The sequence below is a fragment of the Solanum stenotomum genome, unplaced genomic scaffold (genome assembly GCF_019186545.1).
Source record: "Solanum stenotomum isolate F172 unplaced genomic scaffold, ASM1918654v1 scaffold28337, whole genome shotgun sequence".
Taxonomy (NCBI): Eukaryota; Viridiplantae; Streptophyta; class Magnoliopsida; order Solanales; family Solanaceae; genus Solanum; species Solanum stenotomum.
Genome location: NW_026029946.1, coordinates 24,810 through 50,646, shown reverse-complemented (window position 1 = coordinate 50,646; position 25,837 = coordinate 24,810). Strand labels below are relative to the sequence as shown.

The following is a 25,837-nucleotide window of genomic DNA, read 5'->3' as shown; positions in this document are numbered from 1 at the left end:
GTACACAAACATTACCCTTACCTTTCGAGGGGTAGAGAGTAAAATACAGACCACAAAATAGCAAGATAACTAAAAATTGGAGTAAAATACGAATCTTAGGAAGATGAACATTACATATCATCTTCTAATACAGATCAATATACATACAACAGACGTTCAACGGAAGGAGAAGCTAAAAACTACCAACAATGTGAGATACAATTAGTAGATGTAGGTAAGTCTCGCTCTTTACATTGCACACAGTAATAACATTAGTACATCACAAATGAACTGTAAAAACAGGGAAAGCCCGCGTTTCTTCATTGCGCTCCATGCAGTTACAGGTGGTGGATTAGTTGTTTGGTTGTTCCATACATAGCTTTTTCACTTCCTGAAAGTTCAAAATACAGAAAATTAACCAAAAACCTCATTGACATCTCATATGACAAAAGAAAAAAACAGGGTAGATCTAGAAAGCAACACATGAAGAGCTAGCTCTGGCACATTTTACATTTAACATGTACTAAACACGAGCTGCTGGTCTTATTTGAGCAAAAAAGACTAGCTCCATTTCCCAAAATTTAAGAAATGTCAAAGGTGCTTCGGTTCACGTTCTAAACAGTGAAGATGAACAAATATAAGGAAGTTAAGTAATTTCAAGTCTAGACTGCATGAAAGCGGTGCACAAATGGTACACGTAGTCTATAAATACCAAAAGAAAATAAAAACTAAGAAAGGGTCACAAGATATACTCATGTTGTGGATGCAACATATTGACCTTCCCAAAAGGTTATTTGATTCAGAGCTGGAGCACTTCACAAAAGGCATAGCCCTGCCTAGCTCCTCCAAATTTTACTCGCAAGAATTTCCAAATGCAAACCTGTGGGAGTTTTAATCTTTTTCCTTCGTATTATTTCCACTAAAATGTACAATTAAGTTACCTTGGCTACGTCTCATTTCTCCCCTCTTACCTCTGTTTAGTGTCTAACAGAGGATGCAAATCAAGAAATAGAACCACAACAATAACTAAATCCATGTTTCAAATTCTTGAAACTGTTTTACTACAAGGATTAGATATGTTTCCTTGTTTCCACATGCTTGGCTACATTAACTTTGGTCAGATTTCAAAGTCACAACTAATAGTTGATACCGTAACGAAATAAGAGTTTCCCTTGAAATGATGCATTGAAAAAGCTATTCATGTCTCACTTGGTGATACGTAACCATAGAACCAAAGAATTCTGAAAAAGGTCCAGTTGCATATACATCAGCCGTTCTATTTAGAAACAAAGATAAAAGAGTTCTTTATAGCAGGGAAACTTCTTATCCAAAACAATGAAGATGAAAAGTTTTTGTACATTAGTAACTTTGAAGACAGAACCATCTTAAACAAAGCTTTAAATCCCAATTTATTTCTCAACATTCTCCTGTTCATTGGTATCTCCAATCTACACTAGTGACTGATCATAACAGCTAAATATGTTTCCTCAACTGCTTTTTCCTTCCAACTCACTTTTGTTCAAATCAACCGAAAGAAGATTCAGCCATTGATTGAACAAATATGTAACAGAATGAGAAGACAATAGAAAATTAGCAGTAAGCTATGAGGAGCAGGGAGGAACACCAAAACTGGATAGTATATCCTACTTTAACTCTTATTCCATAATTCCCGTACTTTCTTTTATCCATATTAAGTTTCACCTAAAGACTAGTAAAAGTAGGCCCTGGATCAAAAAAAATATACCCCTGTCAAGGTTTACACAGATTCCTCTGCCATGATTTCTGTGTCCCTGATGGTCCTTATGCTTAGTTTGTCTTGACTAGATGTAAAAAAAACCTTACAGAACTTCTCAAGAAGAGAAAAACAAAGTCCTATTAAGTGGTAAACACTACAAACTATAACCAAATAATTGTTGTTGCGACAAGCTGTTTCATGGAACTATGCAAAAAGGAGAAAGAACAAACAAGATATCTATGAACCACAATTGTAATGATGTTGCATATGCAATATCTTATTCTATAGTTGACAAAAGAAACAAATAGAACAACACAAGTTGAAAAATGCATTAAGCAGAGCTCTTACATGTCATAAGTCGGGATTGTCATTCATCTGAGCTTTTGCAGCCTTCATTGTTGTTGTGGAATTGGCTCATTTTGTAAAATGGGAGATATTAGGCTTTCAGTGTAGATTTCCGCCTCAAGACAGGCATCAAAGTTGGTCACCTCCGGATATCTGATTGAATCATCACTGGGATTGTATATCATGAAAATTGACCCAAACACGAGCAAAATTTCACCTTTTTTTGACATGCAAAGGGGTGGAGAGAACATATACTTCCCAGGGTCATTAGGACAACTGATGGTATACATTTTTTCCCAAGAATCTTTAACCCCGTAATCCTTCATGACCCACACGTCTGCCCGAGTTTTGTTATAATTACAAAGCACAGAAAGATTATCTTCCAACACTCCCAACACAAAATCAAAATTCCCTTTTTCATAGCAGGGCTGCTCTATCTTTCCCCATTTCTCATCCTTCAAATCAATAGAAATTATATCCCAGCCATTATACTCACCAAGACGAGCAGTAGTAGCCCAATGAAGCTTCCCCTTCACAAACTTACCCGAATCATTCAACAACACCCCACCCTGAAAATCATCAACGTTTCTCCAAGAATCACTCTTTAAACCATATATCTTCACCTCAACATCATACGAACCACCAGCACCAAAAATACAGAAAATACCCACTACCTTATAATCATCATGAACCTCGTCATATCCAAAACCATACATAAAATAGTAACCACACCTCAATGTCGGCCTAGAATCCGGCAATCTCTTGAACTTCCTAATCGACGGGTTCCATATAAACAAATCATTTTCCTCAATAGCAACACAAATCAACCCATTAACAGAACCCACAATCCAAACAGATTTAACTGGATTTTTCATAGGGTAATCCAAATCAAACGCCTCAGTAACAGACCCATATAACAAAGAACCAAGAGAACAGTCCTTAAGATTGTATTCAGGTTGAACAAAACTCAACATAAGCCTATGGTGTTTGTATTCCTTGTCATTAGCAGACAAACTAAGATGGGTTTTAACAAAATCTGAGCTAGAGATTATACCAAGCCAAGACTTCGAAACACACCTGAACTGCAAAAGGGATTTCACTGGAACCCTTTTGAGGATTTCAGTGATGAGTTCTTCGGGTAAATTGGGGGTTGTAAAGGTTGAATCTTGCATCGAAGTTGATGGAAATTGAGACTGGTTAATGGGTTTGCTCCGTTTTGAGTTTTGATGGGTGCTTTCATCTTCTTCAGATTCCATTTTTGGTAGCAGAAATTTGAGAAATGAAACGATTGTTTTGCTCTGCAATTATGGAAGATTCTCAGTATTGTTCAGTGAATTTCCCCCAAATTGTACTGTGGAATGTTTAGTCTCCCGAGGACATTTTTGTCAAAGTAAGGGTATTTTTGACCTTTTTTTTCTGTTTTTAAAATAGTTATTTCTGATCTTATATAGGCAAAATTACTAAACTACACTACATATGTTTACATATTCTCGTTTAATCCCTACTCTTTCATAAAAATTCAAAAATCCCTATTTTCCCCCAAATCCTCTATTCCGGATACCTTATTTTGAAGGAACCCAAAACCCACCTTTCTCATCCCCAAAATCTCGCCTCTAATATTTCCCCACTACCAAATCAGTTACCGAATTCAAAGCAATTTGATTTTCAAACGATTCTATCTCTATTCAACCGTCCAAAGTTCAAAATAGGTATTATCATCTTCTTCATTTTTCTTTCAAAATCAATTTTTGTGTTTCAATCGATTTTGGATCAGTTGTCAAAATGGATCATCCATCTTTTAATATTGGAATTTCCCAAATAATAACACCTAAAAATGATCAAATTTTTGATTCAGAAGACCTCAACTGGGAAGAACAGAGATCTAAAAGTTTGCATGCACCGACATTAATGGCAAACCAAACTTCTATGAAGAGAAAATCGAAAAAGGAAGTGGGGGCATCATCTAAAGCAAAAGATGCAAAAACTCAAAAGAAAAGGGGTAGAAAGGTTGCCCCTCCCATTTCTTGACCAACACTATCCATGGTATGCATTTCTTTTGCTTTTAATTTAGACCTGTCAGTATTGTATCCACCCAACTTTACTTACACATTTCATTCAATTTATAATGTATCTTCTTTCTGTTTGCAGTGAGTACTGCGGAACGTATGTAGCTGCTTTTGCTGAATTTTTGAGCGACGAAATGAAGGTCCCATCGATTCCTTTTCGAAGTGACTATCTTCGCTCAAGATATGCAACACTGTTATGGAAATATGGTACCGACAAAGCCAAGACGGAATACATTAGCGAGAATGATGATCCTACAAGGCTAAAGGGTGTCTTCATTCCATTGACAGATGATGAACTGATAAATGTAGAATAGTAGTTAATTTATTTACTGACTTACAGTCAAAATATAAAGTTTTATTGTTTTGAAGATACATTAAGTGTTTTGGAGTATTCCTCCCCAGGTCAACATTATATTGCTAAGTAATTCATACTTCTAAATTTGAAGAGTTTTTATGTCCATAATTTTTATGACACTTTTAAATTCGTTTTCAATACATTTTAATACCTTATTAATTTTTGTATATTATAAGTATTATACATATCACTACAGCTTCTACTACAGTGAATCTGATACAAAATTTCCACAAAATTATCAAGTATATGATACAAAATTATTTTCACAAATAACAAAATTTTATTCTTCATATAACATGGTACTTATAATATTGGTACAAATCACAACAGATGCTACTAAAGCATTATCATTTACATAATATTATGTATATGAAACTTAGGTGCTTCAAACATCTCAAATTGATACGATTTTATTATTTCATGCCAAAGTTACAAAGATATTAAGTATCAAATACACAAAATTGAAACCAAAATTACTCTAACTTTTTTTAAGCTGATATTAAATTTCTAGAAAATTATTATCTACATGAAACACAATTGCGTCCACAAATATCAAAATTGTATGTATATGATATATAATATCGATAAAAAATACTACATCCGATACTTTATTATTAGTAGATACAAACTTTAGAAGAAGATATTATGTATATGCTATATCATTGATTCAAATGATACCTTTTTTTACATGTTGTCTCTTTTAACTTTGGCACACATCGTTACAAATATATTAAGTAGCAAATACACAAAATTGATACTAAAATTACTATAACTTTTTTTAAACTGATATTAAATTTCCAGAAAATTATTATGTACATGAAACACAATTGCGTCCATAAATATTAAAATTGTATGTATATGATATATAATATTGGTAAAAAATACAACTTTCGATACTCTATTATTAGTAGATACAAAATTTAGAAGAAGATATATGTATATGATATATCATTGCTTCAAATGATACCTTTTTTATATGTTGTCTCTTTTAACTTTGGCAAACATCGTTACAAAGATATTAAGTATCAAGTACACAAAATTGATACTAAAATTACTCTAACTTTTTTTAAGCTGATATTAAATTTCCAAAAAATTATTATGTACATGAAACACAATTGCGTCCACAAATATCAAAATTATATGTATATTATACATAATATTGATAAAAAATACAACTTCCGATACTGTATTATTAGTAGATACAAAATTTAAAAGAAGATATTATGTATATGATATATAATTGCTTCAAATGATACCTTTTTTACATGTTGTCTCTTTTAACTTTGGCAAACATTGTCGTGTCGTAATTGTCCTATCTTTAGAAAAATTACTTTTTTGAAATGTTCTAAGTATAAAACATTTTAAGAAAAATACTTAGATAGAGTCGCCACTTAATTTTTTAAAGAAATTAAGAAAACTTATAATTTTCAAAGATTTAAACAGAAAAAATCATTTGAAAATGCCAAAGAAGGTTCGGGGTTCAATTTACACTTCGAGAAGGGTTTAAGCATTCGAAGTGCCCGCTAACATGCGGTTGACCTGCGACTTGACTAAAATATATTTGACTATTTTTAGAAAAACTGTGATTTAACATAAGAATAATAATTTACAATATTTGGTTGATTTTGAGAAAAATAGTTAAATAAATGACACACCTTTATTTCATTTTTTTTTTTTTTTAGAGAAAAAATATCCAAAATAAAACATTTGAGTCGAAATACAAATGATAGAATATTAATAAAACTAGATTACTTAGAATTTCTTTAATTCATTTTGGAAATAAGTAATTTAAGCCAATAAAATTAAGCATGAAAATCATTTTTTAATTAATTGAAGAATGAAAGCAAAGTTTTGACTAATCCTTTTTTGAGAAAATGACCAAGTAAAGAATATATATATTTACATTTATATATATATATATTATTATTATTATTATTTTTTTAGTTTACTTGAGGAATAAATACTTTGACCCTTTAAACCAATTTTAAACGAGTAAAAAATGATTGAGTGGGAGACATTAAAGAATATGTTGTTGTTTTATATTTCTATTTTTATTCTTTAGAACAAAAGATTTAACTTAAAACTGTATGATTTGGCCAACATATTTACTTAATAAAATAGATAAAGATAAACAAAAAGATTTAAAAAGATAATAATTAAAAGTTAACCAACACAAAGAAAACAACTCATCTTTTGGGGAATCTAATTAAGTTAATTAAAAATTATAAAGTTAGAGTTAAATAACAAACAATAAATAATCGCAATTAAATAATTAAAGAGTAAGAGAGAAGTTGAATTTGGGCCTCCTTTTGGGCCAAATTTGCTGAATTTTTTGGGTTTTAACCCAATCCCCTTTTTGGTATACAGCTGATGTATATCAGTGTATATCGGCATGTATATCAGCCCTTTTTATGCATCTCTTGCTTCCGAATACATGTATTTTGCTCCAGACCTGTGTTCCCGCGTTTTTGACCTGTATAGCATTGTATATTTTGCATATTCCTCTGTAAATAACGTGTATACAGCCTGTTTTTTGGACTTCCGGGCAGCTATACATTAGTCTCCAGCCCCGCACTTCAGCTTTCATAACGAGACAGACTCAAGAGGATTTTGGGCTTGGCCCAACTTAGGAGAAATGCAATAGGAGACGGAGTCCCAATGGACTCATGCGAGGAGGTTCATTCATGCACAATATATGATAAGAATTAGTATGGAGAAGATGAGATTTCACAAGATAATGGAGCAAATGGACATAGTAATTTTAATTAGTACTCTTTTTAATAATATTGTAGGCAACAGCAAGCTCAAATTGCAAGTAAATATATTAAAAGACGGACACGTATACAAAAGGGTGGCTACATAATCTATCTTAAATTCGAATTAGTAGCAGTATAAGGACTTAACTAGTGTAAAATAAAGAGAAAAGATAACAAATTATGAATAACATAAAGCTGCAACTGGACATGTTCAAAACAGAGAAGAAAACAAGTTCACTTAAGTTGGACAAGTGAAGAAAAGAAAAGCAATCAAGAGAAGCAAAACATATTCCTAAGCTCACTGGGAAACATATGCAGAAATAACAACAATAATGATACTACTTTAGTAATTGTTGAAGTAAAATCCCATGACCTCCTAATTATTTTTATGAGCTTGAACAACAAGACTATCAAGATAAAAGGTTTACTAATGAGAACAAAGTAAGGAAAATCAGTGCTAAAACATACGAGCAACACCGAGTGGCAAATTAGCTTGCTTCATAGATACAAAATTTAAGCTAATGAATATAACAACTAACATATAATACTAAAGTGACTTCGTTGATGCCTGAATCATGCCTACTGCTAAAAAAAAAATGCACAGGAAATCAGTACTAAAGCAAAAGCCTAAAACCAGGGGAACCAAACATTCTTAATAACAAACTCCATATCAAGTATCGAACACAACACACCATAAAAAAAAATAGAATGTTAGAGGAGGCGAAGTCACCTTTCTTGGAGCAGCGATTGAGACGACGAGCAAAGGAAGGCAGCGATTCTTCCACCGAAACACGACTCTGAAAAAACTCGAATGAACAAGACAAAAACGAGCAAGACTGATCCGATCGACTTTAAAGATTTTTGGTTTAGGTATATTTCTTCCTCCCAACACTTAGCCAACTCTTAATATTTTTCTTTTTTTTTTCCCCCTTTCGGTGGTGATCGAAAGAGATGAATATATAGATGAAAATTAAGGGGAAACGGGTATAATTTTGAATTTTTGAAATTCGAATTCCTCTGCCACAATAGTGCGAGGGATTTGAAAATCCCTTAGAAAAGGGGAGAAGAGATGACGATGTGATCGATGGCGTGATTTCTCGCTAGATTTCTGGATTTGCGTTTGGAAGAAGAAAGCGAGTATGGGCAGTGGGGTCGGGGTACTGTTGGAATCGCTGATTTGTAGCGAAGAAGACGAAGTTGGGGCGGTGGGGTATTATAGGGTCGTCTGGTCACTGCTTGTTGTCGTGAGCTGCTGCTGTGATGTTAACATTCTGGAATAATGTTGCTGGGTCTCTTTAGAATAGAATTGGGCCGGGTTGGAGAGAAAAGAGTGGGCTGGGTCGTGTTTGGATCGCTGGGAATTATTGTTTGGATAGGTTGTATGTGTATTTTGAATTGGACTTGTGGGCTGGAATATTTCTTGTCCAGAAAATTGGAATTGGGCCTTTAGGAAATGGCCCAAAATTATTCTTAAAAGATGGGATAAGCAATTGACTAAAAATTGTCATTAAATAATGGATTTCAATTATTGCCGAATAGAATTTAATTGGTGAATTCGGCTAAAATTTAAACAAGACGAGTTAATACAAATTAATTAATGAGCTTCTTAATTTTAACGAAATAAAAAAAATAAAAATAAAAATAATAATAATAATTAACTTAATTATAAACTAATTAATTCAATTACAAAACTAATTAACTCAAAATTATAACTATAACTTGAAGTAAATTAATAAAATATTTAACTAAAATGTAAAATCTTTTGTGATGATTTTCAAATATTTATAAAATAACGTGATTGCAAAATATACATATTTATAAAAAAAATGATAAAATTACTTTAAACATAGCTTGAAAGTATTTAGAATTTCATAAAACTCATTAACTCAAAACTATAACCATCCCTAATATTTAAAATATAATTATTATTTTTTGACGATTTTCGAATAATCATAAAATATACTAATCATATACATAATTATGTAAAACATATACACCATCTAAAATTTATGAAAAGTGACAAAACTATTTAAAAATCTCGCAAACTATATTATTCTTATTATTATTTATTTTCATTATTACTTTATTTTTTAGAAATTTTATAAAACTAATAATTTTAAATAGTTTGAAATTGGAGAAGCTCGAAATGATTAATTTATATTGTGGAAAGTCAAAATTGGGTGTCAACAAACATCACATCTATTGATACTATTATTCTATCCCATACAAAATTTACAAACAATTAAGTATCAAACACACAACAATGTATACCAAACTAACTTTATTAGAAATCAGAATTCAAAACATAACATTTTTCATTTATTGCATCATGAAATAGGAATCACAAATTTTCGTTTCAATAATGCTTAGAGCCTTTGCGTCCCTTTTTCCACCTTCAACACACACAATTGCACTTGTTGTTGCATCAAAATTTTGTATCTCTTCATCACTTTAATCCGATGTATCAATGCATAGTGGATACATACCGAATCCTACCTTATGTTTCTTCACTTCTATGTACAATTTCACCCCCATATCATTCCGAATACACAATGAAGATGAATTACCTTCTACGACGTATCTGATCTCCATATTTTTTTTTGATTCATCAACATTCAATTCTGTTGCAATTGCTGAATTAAGATTAACGAACAAAATATTTTCCCCAACCACTATGCCATCACTTCTGTATCGCTTAAATCTAACATCACTTTCCCATATTCCTGAATGCCTTAACAAGATCGAAATATTCATTACAAATCTTCACCAAAAAATGCGTTGCAATTTTTTTTGAATTAGCCTTCCAGAGCTTTTCGCAAAATAGGAAGAGCGAATTTCAAAATTTGAAATTTGAAATTTTAGTTCAGTAATCGTTTTATGAATGACTGATTTGTAGATGAAAGAAACGTATGCATGAATTGTGGCAGTCAATTTTTATTTTTGTTTTAAATCCCTTATTTAACACACTAAACTGATAAAATCCCTTTTTTAACTCATTGAACTGATAATTACAGCTTCTAAATTAAGTATCCGCCAGCATATTAAAGTATCCGCAAAACAATAAAATAAAGGGAATTTTATAATTTATGAAAGAGTTGGGATAGAAACTAATTTGTTTATTATACTATGTGCTTTGAATAGTTTTTACATAAATATATTAGATGGGAGATGTCCCGTGCTTGAGCACGGGCCCAACATGTTAAGTTTCAATAAATTGTTTTCACGATTACTTTTAGATAGTATAGCAAAAAAAGTCAACAACGGGTGGCCACAACCTCGTGCTAACATAGGCATTTCATATACAATGTGTGCACTAAATAACCGGATTCAAAGATTGAAATTGAGAGAAACTCGAAAAATATACATTCGTGAGTAATTGATTTGCTTTGTAATTCAAAGTACCTATGTTTGATTCCTTGCTTGCATGAGATTCCACTTATTCTATGTCAGCAAATTCAGGATAATATAATTTTAATTTCATGCCAAAACTATTCTTTGTAGATTTTATTAGAGATTGTTTAGGAAAGAAGCGGCTGGCTATAGGATGCTTATGTTGTTAGGGGTCTTTTCTGTAATGAATTCATTTGGTCGGATTTGAATTCACTTCAGATACAAATTAATAATGTATCTGAAGCTTCTTTTTTATTTTTTTTTATATATTCTGATGGGTATTTTTTGGTCTGTGTTTTTGCTATTTGAATTAGGTGGAGAAATCAGTATCATACAATGAGGCATTTTGATACTGAAGAAGCAACATATCACTTCCCAGAATCACATCACATGTGAATAGGGGTGTCAAATTGAACGGGTTGAGCTAAATTAGGCAGGTCAAAATGAGCCGCTCAAAGAGTTACTTAGGCCAAAATGGATTAGGCTGAAATGAACTAAAAGGGAATCATAACTCAACTTGCTCAAGTTTTACTAAGTTTTAATTTTGTTTTACATAGAAACCATGACCCTTTCTTGCTCAAACAGATAAACTCACAAGAATTTCCCGAACACACCTCTATGTTGCTCGGACTTAAAAATTGTCCAAGGTTGCTTATCAGAGTGAGGATCTGATACGCAACATAGCGCGCGCACTCCTTTGGCTTCCTTCCCTTGCTTCCACAATTGTATAGGCAATAGTTATATGCAAATCAACAGTAAAACCACAAATATCAATCAATGGCTGAGTGTCAAACTATTGACATTGCTAAGGTTTTCACGAGGCTAATCTTGACCTGCCATCCAAGATTAGCTACCTTTTCGTGTTTCCATTTCTCGGCTACAGTCACTTTTTCAGAATATTACAATCAATAGTTGATATCATGACAAATAGATCAACACTTGAAATGCATTAAACAACGGTTTTCATCTCTCCCTCAGTGAAACAAAACCGTTGCACCTAAAGATTTAATATTCGAAATGTAAAACATAATATAAATGAGCAGTGCACGTACTGATCCACGTCCAACATATTATGCTGCCCATCCATTTGTGCCTGTGCCAACATTTCTGCTAATATTACACAGAAGATTTTTACACATAAATTCATGCTCGACATCAAAAGTATTGAGTTCAAATCATCCCGGTACTCTGCAATGTTACATCTTCCCCTCTGTTTAAACAAAATCCCTGCTGTTGGGCAGCCATCTCTGTTTAACCTATTTCTCATATGAGCTAATGAGGTTAGATTCACGATTTTGTAAACATTTTGCATATAACAATGGCTTATGAATCCAGTACATATAAGGGAAAATGACTAACAAAATCCAAAGTAATATGATCTAAAAAAGTCGTTTACATATGCAATGCTTGTAGTTGAAATAACAAATATAAGTAAATCACCTCGAGGAAAATGGACATAGTGAAACTCTTTCTAGTTACTATTTGTTATTTGATCGTCTTGATCTGAGCTTTTTTCGCCTGTATTTTTGTTGCATCACTAGTCCGGCCCTCCTCCGATGGAAAAGGAGAAACTAGGCTTTCAACATAGATTTCCACATTCTCAACATAGATTTCCACATTCTCTAGGATATGATCAAAGTTAATAACTTTTGGACTGAACGAGACATCCTTTGAATTGTATATCTTGAATCTTCGTGCAAACGCAACCAAAATTTCACCTTTATTTGACATGAAATAGGGTAGATTACACACATATGGATTATCAACACAATTGATGACAAACATCTTTGTCCAAGATTCTTTAACCCCGTATTCTTTCATAACCCAAATAGATACATACTTTTCCTTGTTATAACAAAAGATAGAAAGATTACTACCCAACATTTGTAGCCGTGGAACCATATCTCCTTCCCCGTAGGAGGGATTCTCTACCTTTCCCCATTTCTCATCAGCCAAATCAAAAGAAATGATGTTCTGATCGCAATTCATGGGGTTATATTCAAAACCAAAAGGAGTAGTAGCCCAATGAAATTTCCCGTTCACAAACTTACCACAAATATTGGAAGATAACCCACTTGGAGGACAACTATTATCAACACTTGTCCAAGAATTACTCATTAGACTATATATTTTGACCTCAACTAGAATTAAACCGACATTAAAGAGAATTACTAGTACCTTATAATCATCATGTAACTCGTCATATATAAAACCATACTGATAATGGATAACATCTATTACTCCAGTTTCATAACTAGGCAATTTCATGTACTTTCTAATCGATGGATTCCATAGAAACAAGTCTCTTTTAATGTCGTTGACAAGATAAGTCAAAAAAATCAATCCATTCACCGAACCCAAAATATGATAGAATTCATAAGGTTCTTTAATGGGAATATTCAAGTTAGATGTCTCTATAACAAAATCATAGAGTAAAGATCTAAAAGAACAATCCATAAGATGATTGTTCCGGGGCCCAAAAATTCTCACCATAAGCCTATGATGGATGTTTTCCTTGTTAGTATTCGATAAACTGAAATGAGATTTGATAAATTTAGGGCTAGATATTAAATCAAACCAGTATTTTGAAACCGACTTGTATTGCAAGAGAGATTTCACAGGAAGCCTTAAGAAGATTTCAGTGATGAGTTCTGATGGAAGGTTAGCGAATGTCGAATTCGAGTCTTGCATTGAAGTTGATGAAAACTGAGAATAATTTGTGAGTTTGGTGCGTGGAATGTGAACTTTTTTAGAAGTTCCACTTTTTCATGAGAAGAATATGACTGCAACTGTGGTATTATAAAAGTCTTAACTTTTATATTAGAAAACCTAGTAGTTAATTTGGCCCAAATAAGCCCGCTGGCCCATCAAATTTCAAAGTTCGTGTGGATATTGACAGCTCTAGATAAAATTATGAAAATGGTCCCTTAAATATACACATTGTTCATATTCAGATTAGATTTGAGAACTTCTGTTTAAATTTTGGATTCGTTCGGATTGGATTGATTTTATTAAAGTTCGATTTCAGATTAATCAGTATGATTATTTTGGATTTCGCATTTTGAGCCTCTAAGTGAGTTTCTTCTTCATACAAAGTGTATCAGCTACTCTCTTTTTTTTTTCCGTTTCACTGTTCAGTACAGTAGTTGATAGTTAAGGATTACAATTTACTCCCTTAAGCAAGGATGTTTCCACATAAATATCGTGTATTGTTCTTAGTAGTTCTCAGTCACCGACTTGGTCCCATGGTGGATGCACACAAGCCATCACTTACGTCAAATTTTCAGAATATCACAAAAGATAGCATTATGATTATAGAGTGACAATTAAAATGGCATTAAACAATGTTTTTCATCTTTCCCTCGGTGAAACACATCCATTGCACCTAAATATTTTAACATTTAACATTCGAAATATAGAACAGAATATATATATGAGCAGTAGTAGCATAATCGTACTAATCCACGTCCAACATATTATGCTGCCAAAAATGGGTAATGAGTTACCCATTCGTGGCTGCGCTTCCAATTCTGCGAATATGGGCAGAATGTCAGAGCATTAACCCTCCTAACAAACATAACTCAATTTCTGTCAACGCTCAAAATATCTTCCAAGGATGCAGGACTATCCCCAAAAAAGCCTTAGAGAGGAGCTTCATTCAGTGCTGCTAAGCTATCAGCGATATGGATCGCCTTTGGAATACTCAGCCTCCAGAGGAAGCACCTGCAATCATCTAAAATTGAAGAGTTGTGCATCAATATTAACTTCCAGGGGCTACAAATTATGCGGAAAAGCTATAGTCAATCCAAGTAAGAGAGCAAGTAATTCAGCTTGGAAAACATTTGTAATTGAAGTAGCAGATGTAAATCCTAAAATCCATCTACTATTAGTGTAAAACGATTAATTCGAGGGCATATTGCACATTGTTTGAAACTCAAGTGTATAATACCAAAGATTTGTCATCAGGCGGGTTTAAACATATATTTGACCTGTGCCTAACCATCAACACATCACAAGACGAACTCTTACCGCTATATTAAAACACGGGAGTTTCTGTAGTTGAAATAACAAATATAATTAAATCACTTTGAGGAAAAGGGACATAGTGAAACTCTTACTAGTTATTTGTTACTTGATTGTCTTTATCAGAGCTTTTCTTCGCCTCTATTTTTGTTGCATCACTAGTCCGGTCCTCCGATGGAAACGGAGAAACTAGGCTTTCAATGTAGATTTCTGCAGCTTCTTGATCATAGTTAATAATTTTTGGACTGAACGAGTTATCTTTTGGATTGTAGATCTTGAAACTTCGTGAAAACCCAACCAAAACTTCACCTTTATTTGACATGAAATAGGGTTGTTCATGCACATATGGCGTATCAAAATAATTGATGGTAATCATCTTTTTCCAAGATTCTTTAACCCCGTACTCTTTCATAACCCAAACAGATACATACCTTCGCTTGTTATAACAAAAGACAGAAAGATTACTACCCAACACTTCTAGCCGTGAAGCAATATCTCCTTCCCCGAAGGTGGGCTTCTCTGCCTTTCCCCATTTCTCATCAGTCAAATCAAAAGAAACGATGTTCCGACTGATTTCCTTGGTATTATATGACCAGAAGTAAGAGGAGTCCAATGAAGTTTCCCATTCACAAACTTGCCACAATCATTTAAAAAATAACCACTTGGAGGACAACTATGATCAGCACTTCTCCAAGAATTACTCCTTAGACTATATATTTTGACCTCAACTCGATTTGATCTGTTATGTTCAAAGAGAATGACTACTACCTTATAGTCATCATAAAACTCATCATATATAAAACCACCACGATAATAACAGTTAACATTTATTAGTTCAGATTCAAAACTAGGCAATTTCCTGCACTTTCTAATCGATGGATTCCATAGAATTAAGTCTTTCTTTCTCACCAGCACGATAAGTTAGACAAATCAATCCATTCACAGAACTCAAAATACGATTAGATTCATAAGGTTCCTTCATGGGAATAGTCAAGTAAGATGTTTCTGTAACAGAATCATTAAATAAAGATCTAAGAGAACAAATACGAATGTACGGGTTCTTATTAAACATCACTATAAGCCACTTATGGTGAGTGTTTTCCTTGTTACTAGTCGATAAACTGAGATGAGACTTGATAAATCTAGGGCTAGATATTAAATCAAGCCAATATTTTGAAACCGACCTGTATTGCAAGAGCGATTTCACCGGAAGCCTTAAGAAGATTTCAGGTCGAACTCGAGTCTTGCATTGAAGTTGATGGAAAATTGAGAATGTTTTGTGAGTTTGGTGCGTTGAAGGGAGGGTTCAGATTCCATTTGGGTTGCAATATTATATTTTTAGAGTTTCACTTTTGCATGGGGAGAATATATGACTGCGACGACTTTGGTATTATAAAAGTCTCTCTTTATAACCTAGTACCTGTTATCAATAGAATACTCTTTGGGTTTTTAGTTCGGTCAGAATAAGCCCATCAAATTTTAAAATCCATGTAGATATTGATAATTCTAAAATAGTTCATGTATTATGTATGGTATTATAATATTACTTAGTACTATGTTTGATAGGAATTTGAGCCTATGAATATCTAATCAATGGATTAGTTATACACCCTATAAAGTATTATTCAAGAGAAATTTCACCGAAAGCCTTAAGAGGATTTTAATGACGAGTTCTGCTGGCAGAATAGGAATCGTCAACATTGATTCTTTCATTGAATTTGATACAAATTGAGAATATTTTGGGAATTTGAGTTTGCAAATTTTTTTTTAGTATCATTTTTGCATGAGAGAGGCGACTGCTTATTTGATATTGTGGGTTACAAATATTTATTGAGAAGAGTTACTTGAAAAAGTAACAAAAGTTTTTTTTTTAATATTTATTTTGAGAGTTCCTTACAATATTGAAAAACCCTAATATTCATTTATTTATTTCTCTGTAATTTATATTTTAATATATTCTATTTATTTACTAGTTACTTTGTTTTCTTTTCTCTAATAGACTACACCTTCTTCTTCTTCTTCTTTTCTAAATTCAATAAACTAAAATAAAAATGATAATTAAAGAACATACTTACTATAGTTACTAGGGGTAATGTGGTAAAATCACAATCCTTCGATAAATCATCCAAACGGTCATTACCTTGGATAAAGTCCAAACAGTGACAACTCATCCAAAAAATCACGATCTTTCAAAAAAGTCACATCATTTTTCATTCACATCGGCCTATTTCAAACCGAACAACAGCTTCTTGATTCAATCAACAAAGTTGGTACAATGAAAAATCCTTTTAAACTGAATACAGTGACCTCCCTGTTCACTATTGCATCCGTTGTTGTGTCTACAAAACTCGAGTTGCATTCGTCGAGGATTATATTAGCCTTGTATGGATTCTCACCCTCTGTTTATTTTTTTTAGAAAACTAGTTATATTCCGAAATCTGTATACTTAATTTTTATGTCTTGTACATCTTGCATGAGCCAAACATTCAGGAAGGTCTTTTTATTGGATAAGACACAAGTATCCCTAGAATATGACTGAAATCTCAGAGACACACCTAAACTTAATTAGGGTCCTATTACCCCCTAAATTAATTTAATATGGAATAAATACACCACAAACGCTGACATGGCATAGAGAGTGTGCACACTCTCTTGAAGGAAAGTGATGAGTGCACTGTGTACAATTAGACACATGTCATTTTTTGATTTGGTAACTTTATAATTAGTTAGTACATATTTTTATTGATATTAGTTAGTACATATTTTTTATTTTTTATTTTTTTTGTAAAATATTTATTTTAGTTTCTTTTCACTTTAATTTTTTTTTTAATTAATTTATTATCTTTTCACTTTTAATTATTTTAAAAAAATTATGCGTATTTTAAAAAAAAATAAAAATTTAAAAGTGTCCTTTAATTTTAACGTTTTAATTTTTTTATGTTTTATTTGATTTTCTTCACTTATTTTGATATCCGTTCAAAAATAACTTATTTTAAATATAAGACATTTAAAATCAAATTAAAACGAAAGACAAAGAAAATAAAATCAATAGAAAAATAAAAGAGAAAAAACAATGAATGTGTATTAACTTAATTTAAATACAAGCTAAAGAAAATAAGGATATTCTTTTTTTAAAAAAATAAAAATTTGATTTTTTTTAAAAAATTAACTTTTTATTAAAAAAATATTTACACACGTAGCGGACGAGTGTGTACAAACACAACCAACTTGGGTGGTTGAAGGTGCTACATCAACACAAAACGTGCACAAAAACACGAAAAAAATGAGTTCAGGGGGTAATAGGACCTTAGTAAGTTTAGGTGTGTCTCTGGATTTCGGTCATAGTCTAGGGGGTACTTATGCCTTATCCCTCTTTTTATTGACGCGTAAGTTCATATACGTTTAGAAATTGAGTTTTACAGATGATTTCTTGTGATTTTACGTATGTAGGTTTAATGTTCATGCACCACATGACTAAATATATCATCAAGTTGTAGGTGACCGTATCCTAGTCGATGCTTATGTGTAGTGCTGCTGGGGATGAAAATTGTAAGAAAATAATATTTGATTCTTTTATGAACAAGACAATTTTTGTTCTGTTTTTTTTAAATACAGAGTCTGTGATTTCTCCAGATTACAGCCCTCAGACAGAACAAACAATATAAAGTAGGACGATTAATTTTTTATGAAATTGTAAGGTACTAATTTACGAATTTGTAAATTGAGACTTGTATGACTTGTAAGGTGTTGATTAAATGAGTGTAGTGTTGCAAGGATATATGCCAATTTACTGGAATGATGTAACGTTGCTTCAACATTACAAGGAACAAGTTGGAGGCGCAAATGAACAATGTTGATCAAGATTTGGGAGTTAATGAACAAGGTGTAGGTGCTAATGACATGATCGAGGTGCTAATGAACAAGATATGGAGGCGCTAATGATCAAGATTAAGCGCTAATGAGAAAAATGTTGTTTGATTGGGTGATGAAATAGATAATATAATTTATGAACCAACAAATGATGAAAATGCATACATACTTTGTTAGTGTGAAATAAAATTTTGTCTAGTGTGAAATAAAATTTTAAAGAGTAAAAAGCAAACTACTTTCGCAAAAAAAAAAAAACCACTTTCGCTAAGACTCTTCATCTTCGTCCTTTTAATATAACATAGATAGACATAGATAGTATATTGTGAAGACATTTAATTGCGTTGAATATACCATAATATTGTTCATGTTATTACAACTAATAAGTGAGAAATAGGCTTCTTTATTTTTAATGTTCACGATAAATTTAATTTACCGCGCCCAATTATTAATTGTGATTATAACTATTTGCATACAATAAGTTCTCAATTTCTAATCTTTTTATTCTCATACTCGAAGATTCTAAATGTAATTCTAGTGAAATATTTTTTATCTGTGATCTTAATATTTAAACAATTACAAAATTCAATAATCGTGAATCATCTTAATCCAACACTAGATTTTTTTTTACTGATATTTAGGAATATGAAATTTATGAGATTCTTTTGAGTGTGAAGTTCAAGCGACAACTTAAATGCACACTCATATTTGGCGAATTTAAAAGGAAAATAAATGATCAAGTTATACTTAATGAAAATTTTTAAATCTATTACCCAAAAAATGACCATTTTTTGGGAAAAGAATTATATAAAATATCTTTTGGAAATAGTACAATAAAGATTTTTTTTGACTGATTTTTTGGAATGAGAAATTTAAGAGATTCTTTTGAGCAAAATTACAAGCAACAATATAAATGCAGACTCATTTTTGGCAAATTTAAAAGGAAAAAAAATTAATCAAGTGATACTTAATGAACAAGTTTAAATCTATTACCAAAAACAAAATGACCATTTTTTGGGAAAGAATTATATAAAATATCTTTTGAAGATGGTACAATAAGCAAATATTTTCAGAGCACAGAGAAAAACATCAAAAACCTTGTTGTCTTCTCAAATGGAATTTGAAGCCTCCAATCTACACCAAAAGAGGAGAAAACACACCACCCGTACTCCACTTCCATCTTCTTCAGTTCAAGATTCAAATTTTGAATCTGGTGTTCTGCCAGGAGAGCTCATCACTGAAATTCTCTTAAGGCTTCAGGTGAAACACCTCTTAAAATTCAAGTGTGTTTCAAAATTCTGGCTTGGTTTAATTTGTAGCCCTGAATTTGTCAAGATCCATCTCCGTAGATCTGCTAATGACAAGACCTGCCATAGGCTTATGTTGACGTTTGATTCACCTAAAAAAAATCTTAAGGACTGTTTCGTTAATTCTTTATTTTATGACTATGTTACTAAGACAATTGACGTTGATTATCTTCCAAAAATATTCTATGAATCTATTAAGTTTGTGGGTTCTGTCAATGGGTTGATTTGTGTTGTCATTGAGGAAAAAGATGTGTTTCTCTGGAATCCGTCAATTAGGAAACTCAAGAAATTGCCTAGTTCTGGAACCGATTCATTTTACATGTATGGTTTTGGATACGATGAGCTTCATGATGATCATAAGGTAATGGTAACCACCAGAATTGTGGATGATGACAATTCAGGCTATAATGTGGGCAAAATATATAGTCTAAATAGTAATTCTTGGAAACATTTGGATGATATACGAAGTGCGATTCAAATTTATAAATCAGGTATGCTTGTGAATTGGAAGCTTCATTGGGCTATTACTAATAAGCTTTCTATTAATTATTATGATTGGGTCATCCTTGTTGTTGACTTGGTTGATGGGAGATGGAAGGAAATAGAGAACCCACGCTACGGAGAAGGACCGTTTTATTCTATTCCGTACCTCGGTGTATTAGAAAATGAACTTTCTATGATTTGTCAATATACCATGAATCAGGTAGATGTATGGGTTATGAATGAGTACGGAGTTAAGGAATCTTGGACAAAATGTTGAACATTAGCGTTGGGGTGTATTATTTATTTGGTCCGTCCTTTTGCATGTCAAGTGAAGGTGAATTTTTGTGTAAGAACACATCTTTTTTCATGATTTACAATCCACACGATGACTCAAAGAGATTTCCAAGAAAGTCCAACTATGATCACCTTCAAGAGGCACAACTCTACATTGATAGCCTTGTTTGGCCCTTTTGCGAAACGTACCAGGAATGCAACAACATCATACGCAGCAAAAGCTCAGATGAAGACGGCAATGGTGTGATAAATAATTAGTAAGAGTTCTCTATACATTTTTCTCAACAACTACTAAATTTTGTTTCTTAATAAAGAAAATAGTGTTTTGTTAACTGTTATGTTCTACAAAACTTTCAGGAAGTGAATGCTGATGTTTGGAACAACGAATCTACTCCTTGTTGACTACATGGGTTGCAATGAAGAAGGATGGGCTTTCTCTGTTTTTACTATTCGTTGTAATGTACTAATGTTATTTCCTTGTGAGTTAAAACAAGATTTACATATGCTCGTTGATTGCATATCACATTTTGTCGGTACCTTTTAATTTGGTCGAGATAAAATTTATGTCAACTGAATATTTCTATTACAAGGCTCGGAATAGTTATTTAAGAGCTATTCAATGTTCATCTTTTTAGAGCAACTACATAGTTAGAAAATCAATGCTATCTGATTTTTGAAACGAGAAAACTTTTGCTCTTGATTGGTTTTATAAAAATAAATTGTTCATTGTTTTTGTATCGTACTCTCTTTACCTAAACCAATTGTCTCATAATATTAGAAAGTACTATATTTATCGCATTTGCATTGGGCTACTCTATATTGTGCGCTTTCAGAAAATGATTGTCACTTATTAATACATTCTAGCAGCTATTTATTACTCAAACCTTTCCTCTTTAACATTTATCTTCAGTTCATGCAACGATTTATTGATATGTTATATATGCAATGACTGGATTTAGTATGTGCACGGGTCATTTTTATGATGAAACTATTTTATCTCAAGAACGAAATCTGAATTTAACCCATATGTTTTAGATTTATACAATTAAACTTGAATCAATATTAAACGTCCAAATGTCCAAAATAAAAAAAACCATATTTTCTAAGAGCCTTTTTATTGTTTCCTTGAATGAACATACATAATATTAAAATCGTTGAATGAACTTAAGATCAATTCCAAAGAGGAACAAACAACTGCTAATGCATTAATAAACTATATTAAGTTTTTGTGTGTGTTACGTACGTGTTCCACATCAAGGATGCTATTTTGAAGCTGAAATTTGTCGAAACCATAAGACATTGGGAACACGATCATTTAAAAGGGGAAAATAGTACCAAATGAACTACTAGCATTTGTTTTATTCGTTTATTCTGTATTGAACAATAAATGTTCTCTGATATCTAAGAACACAATGATGAAAAAGATGAATCAATGGTAATTTGTCGGAGTGACAGACAAACGGTTTGACTAAGACTATCATAAATATAAGTAGCAAATTGAACACAATTTCTAGTTCAAAAAAGAAAATGTATCTCCTATTTCAAATCAACTTCAGCTTGAAACAGTTACTTAAGAGTTATTCAATGTTCATCTTTTTAGAGCAACTACATAGTTAGAAAATCAGTGTCATTTGATATGCTCTAAATTGGAAAACTTTTGTTCACAGTTTTTCATTCAAATAACTTTCATTAATTGTCTTATAATATTGGAAAGTGATTTTTATTATATAAAATCTTGATCATACAATACTTATGCAGAGTTCCCTCTTTTTTCCCCAACTAATTTTTTTCCGTGGAAAACATTAATCAAAAGTCTAAGAAGGACCTGAGAGAAGATTTCACGCTTCTTTTTTGTTTTATATTTTCTGGAGGCATAACATCCTCTTGAAGCACTGCTCAATAATAGAAAAATTAGAGCATAAAGGAAAATGACTAACAAGATCCCCTGACAATATAATTTGCCTTTATAGAATGTGTACTTTACATATGAATTGGTTGTTCTATGTTTCAAATAACAAATAGAATTTATCAATCCCTCCTGTACAAACTATGTTTTCGACATAGATTTGTCTCTCACCCCAGCTATATATCAGGGTTAATAACCTTTGAATATCTGAGTGAACCACCCTTTGTATTGTATATCATGAAAGTTGATGCAACCACAATAAAAGTTTCAATATGTAAATATTTTTGCCCGAGATTCTCATATTCGACTTGATCCTCAAGATACTTGATGGAAAATATATTTGCCAATATTAGCGAGGTTCGTCAATGAATTGGTTAAAATACGTACCTTTTTATTTCTTAAAAAATTGGTTTAAAATAAAAAGGGAAAAGACTCAAATATGTCATCAAACTTTGAGAAAATGCTCATCTGTGTCATCCGTTAAAAGTTTGGCTCATATATGTCATTTTCATTTGAGAAATAGCTCAAATGAATGGCATAGATGAGCCTTTTTCTCAAAATTCGATGGCATATTTAAGTTTTTTTCCTATTTAATATATCAGAAAATCATCTTTCTTCTTAATTCTAATTTTTTAACAAAGAAAATAATTTGCTAATATAAATTAACTAATAAAATTTAATTAGTTGAGTGTTTATCTGAAAATCCAAGACACAGATAAAAGGACAAAAAAAATATACTTTGAAATTAGCCAGTCAATAAATTTCAGTCAAATTCAATTTAATTTTTGTAATTTGTCTCTTTTTAAAACTGTAAAATTCATTTATAGAAAAATACATATGACACTTTTTAGCTTAAGATAAAGATAACTTTCAATTAAATGTTTTCATACATACCAAAGAATTGAGAAAAAACTCAGATTTTGTTTCAAAAATAAAAATTCTGCATTTACTTGTAACTGTTGTTTTCTATTAAATTTTAAAAAAGGAAAAAAAATAATAAATATCATCTTTATCCTTGTTTGAAGACCATATATAGATACCTCATTGTTTAAATTCCTTTCTTGAAATCTTGTTGCAATTTTCTTTTCAACATTCTCAAAGAAAGAACTTCTCTTTAATTTCCTGAAAATTTTGCAATGGCTGATTTCACAAAGGAAGAAATTGACATTGTTGTGGTTGGAGCTGGACCATCCGGTATAGTTGTTTCAGCATGTTTAAACAAAGTGGGTATAAACAATGTTGTTTTAGAAAAACAAGATTGTTGTGCTTATTTGTGGAAGAAAAAGACTTATGATAGACTTCATTTGCATCTATCAAAGGACTTTTGTTCATTGCCGTTTATGCCACATGCAAGTTCATCACCTAAGTATATGCCGAAAAAAGAATTTATTCAATACTTAGATGAGTATGTTGAGCATTTGAACATCAAGCCAAAATTCCAAACTTGTGTTGAATCGGCCTTTTACAACAATGGGCAAAAGAAATAGAATGTCAAATCAAGAAATTTGACTAGCGGAGAAATTGAATTGTATGCTAGTGATTTCTTGATTTTGGCTACTGGAGAAAATAACGAAGGTTATATTCCAAAAATGGTAGGAATAGAAAATTTCAAAGGCAAAATAATCCATTCAAGTGATTATGATCTGGTGAAAAATATAAGGATAAAAAGGTATTGGTCATTGGAGCAGGAAATTCTGGGATGGAAATATCTTTTAATCTTTCAAATTATGAAAGTCACACATCAATTGTTGTTAGAAGTCCAGTAAGTCTCTCTATCTCTTTATGCCTTATCTTTACTTTTATCGTTATTTGTTTGCATGTGAGTAGGTTTGTGTTTGTTATAAAAAAAATTAAATTGTGGTGTTCGATCAGTTTAGTTGTACATCAACTATTTTACATTGTACCTGTTACTTTTTACTAGCATTTGTATTGTTGTAACTCGATTCATCAAGAGATTGGGTGTGGGTTTCTTGATCAATCCCAGGTCATACCCTATGTGAAAGGGCCCAAATATGAACATGATTTCTCATGATTTTCATTCTACTTTATTGACCACCCAGTCATATATACCCTTGTGGTATTTCTTATCTAAAAATAATTTTTGAATTAGTTTCACCTCCAATAATTTCCACCTATTCATCATTTGTTTTAAATTTCACAAACATACCCTCCAAGCACTATACAAAATTGCAAAAGCAACCTCGATTCTGAATTCAAAGTTGATTTAATGAAATTAGTTGTTCTTTAAAGTGGAAATATTGGTTGACTTGAAAGTGATTAAGGAATATGGTGTTGGATTATTGTAAATACAAATATTTGGGATAGTTATATAAATATCCTAAAAACATAGAAAGATCTCATTATTCCATTTCTAAATCGCACAAAATTAGAAATTTTAAATTCAAGTCTCATCAGGTATTTTATATCGCGAGAAAAAGAAGAGTAGGATTTGGAGAGTGAAAAGTTGTTTAGTATAAGTATAAACAATTCATAAATTTTTTACTTTGAGGAACTAAATTCGAAGATAAAGAACTAGGGTTTCTATTTCCTGTAAGTAGAATCTTGATTTTTGCTAAGTTTGTCTCGTTAACAATCTTATACATTGTCATTTTCGCATGTTGCACAGATAACATATTTTACATTTTAAGATTTTGAATCTCATAAATTTGAAGAAACTTGTCTATAGATATCAGTTAGATGACTCGATAAATGATAGTACAAAAAAATTATTTGCACTAACTGTATATGAAACTTAGATTTCTCTTTTAATCTAATCTTTCGTGCATTACTCGTATATATTTCTTATTTTAGAACCCTTGCTAATTCCAGTTACCAACTTTGATCTATGTTTTTGAATACGACAAGTTATATACAATTACGTTATAATTGATCTGATTTTGTGCTTCTTTTTTAATATATCGTCAAAATATGAAACTTACACTCGTAAATATGTACATTATAGTTCATTATGTTCTCCCAAAGTTCTATAACTTTTCTATATTTAGATGATGCAAGTTTTTCACATGCACAATCAATTATATTTTTGGTAAATATGGTTGTTCATTCTATAAGTTTTAATATATTTTGTCCTAATGTTTTTGCAGATTCATGTTCTAACAAGGGAGATGGTGTATACTGCAATGTTGTTGCTAAAATATTTACCAATATCTTTGGTTGATGCTGTAATTGCAAAGTACGTGAATTTTAAGTTTGGAAATTTAGCAGAATTAGGAATACCACAACCAGAAGAAAGCCCATATTCTATTAAAATATCAAAAGGTAGATCCCCAGTAATTGATGTTGGTGCCATTGACAAGATTAAACTTGGAGA

General features: G+C 31.7%; 4 protein-coding genes and 1 pseudogene across 4 annotated transcripts; 2 read left to right on the top strand and 3 right to left on the bottom strand.

Annotated features, from left to right (window-relative positions):
* Positions 1–60: 60 nt before the first annotated feature.
* LOC125851647 (F-box/kelch-repeat protein At3g23880-like) lies at positions 61–3,411 on the bottom strand. The gene is made up of 2 exons (XM_049531417.1): positions 2,063–3,411; positions 61–370 (listed from the first exon to the last, which is right to left on the bottom strand). The coding sequence occupies exon 1, from the start codon at positions 3,313–3,315 to the stop codon at positions 2,107–2,109; it is 1,209 nt and encodes a 402-aa protein (XP_049387374.1). The 5' UTR covers positions 3,316–3,411; the 3' UTR covers positions 61–370; positions 2,063–2,106.
* Positions 3,412–12,111: 8,700 nt separating this feature from the next.
* On the bottom strand, positions 12,112–12,744 carry LOC125851644 (F-box/kelch-repeat protein At3g23880-like). Its single transcript, XM_049531413.1, has one exon. It carries the CDS (start codon positions 12,742–12,744, stop codon positions 12,112–12,114), a length of 633 nt encoding a protein of 210 aa, XP_049387370.1.
* Positions 12,745–14,301: 1,557 nt separating this feature from the next.
* LOC125851643 (uncharacterized) lies at positions 14,302–16,350 on the bottom strand. Its single transcript, XM_049531412.1, has 5 exons — positions 16,291–16,350; positions 15,760–15,892; positions 15,559–15,654; positions 14,759–15,282; positions 14,302–14,349 (listed from the first exon to the last, which is right to left on the bottom strand). The coding sequence occupies exons 1-5, from the start codon at positions 16,348–16,350 to the stop codon at positions 14,302–14,304; spliced, it is 861 nt and encodes a 286-aa protein (XP_049387369.1).
* Positions 16,351–19,629: 3,279 nt separating this feature from the next.
* Positions 19,630–20,583, top strand: LOC125851642 (F-box/kelch-repeat protein At3g23880-like). The gene has a single exon (XM_049531411.1). It carries the CDS (start codon positions 19,630–19,632, stop codon positions 20,581–20,583), a length of 954 nt encoding a protein of 317 aa, XP_049387368.1.
* Positions 20,584–23,642: 3,059 nt separating this feature from the next.
* LOC125851652 (probable indole-3-pyruvate monooxygenase YUCCA10) overlaps positions 23,643–25,837 on the top strand; it is a 4,508-nt pseudogene continuing 2,313 nt past the window's right edge.

Coding starts and splice junctions, on each gene's coding strand:
- LOC125851644 (XM_049531413.1), bottom strand. CDS start 12,744: ATGAGTAATTCTTGGACAAGTGTTGATAATAGTTGTCCTCCAAGTGGG.
- LOC125851643 (XM_049531412.1), bottom strand. CDS start 16,350: ATGTTGACGATTCCTATTCTGCCAGCAGAACTCGTCATTAAAATCCTC. Junction 15,893..16,290: donor AAATCCTCTTAAGGCTTTCG/GTGAAATTTCTC, acceptor CTTCAATGCAAG/ACTCGAGTTCGACCTGAAAT. Junction 15,283..15,558: donor TTGTCTAACTTATCGTGCTG/GTGAGAAAGAAA, acceptor GATTGTGGCAAG/TTTGTGAATGGGAAACTTCA.
- LOC125851642 (XM_049531411.1), top strand. CDS start 19,630: ATGGAATTTGAAGCCTCCAATCTACACCAAAAGAGGAGAAAACACACC.
- LOC125851647 (XM_049531417.1), bottom strand. CDS start 3,315: ATGGAATCTGAAGAAGATGAAAGCACCCATCAAAACTCAAAACGGAGC.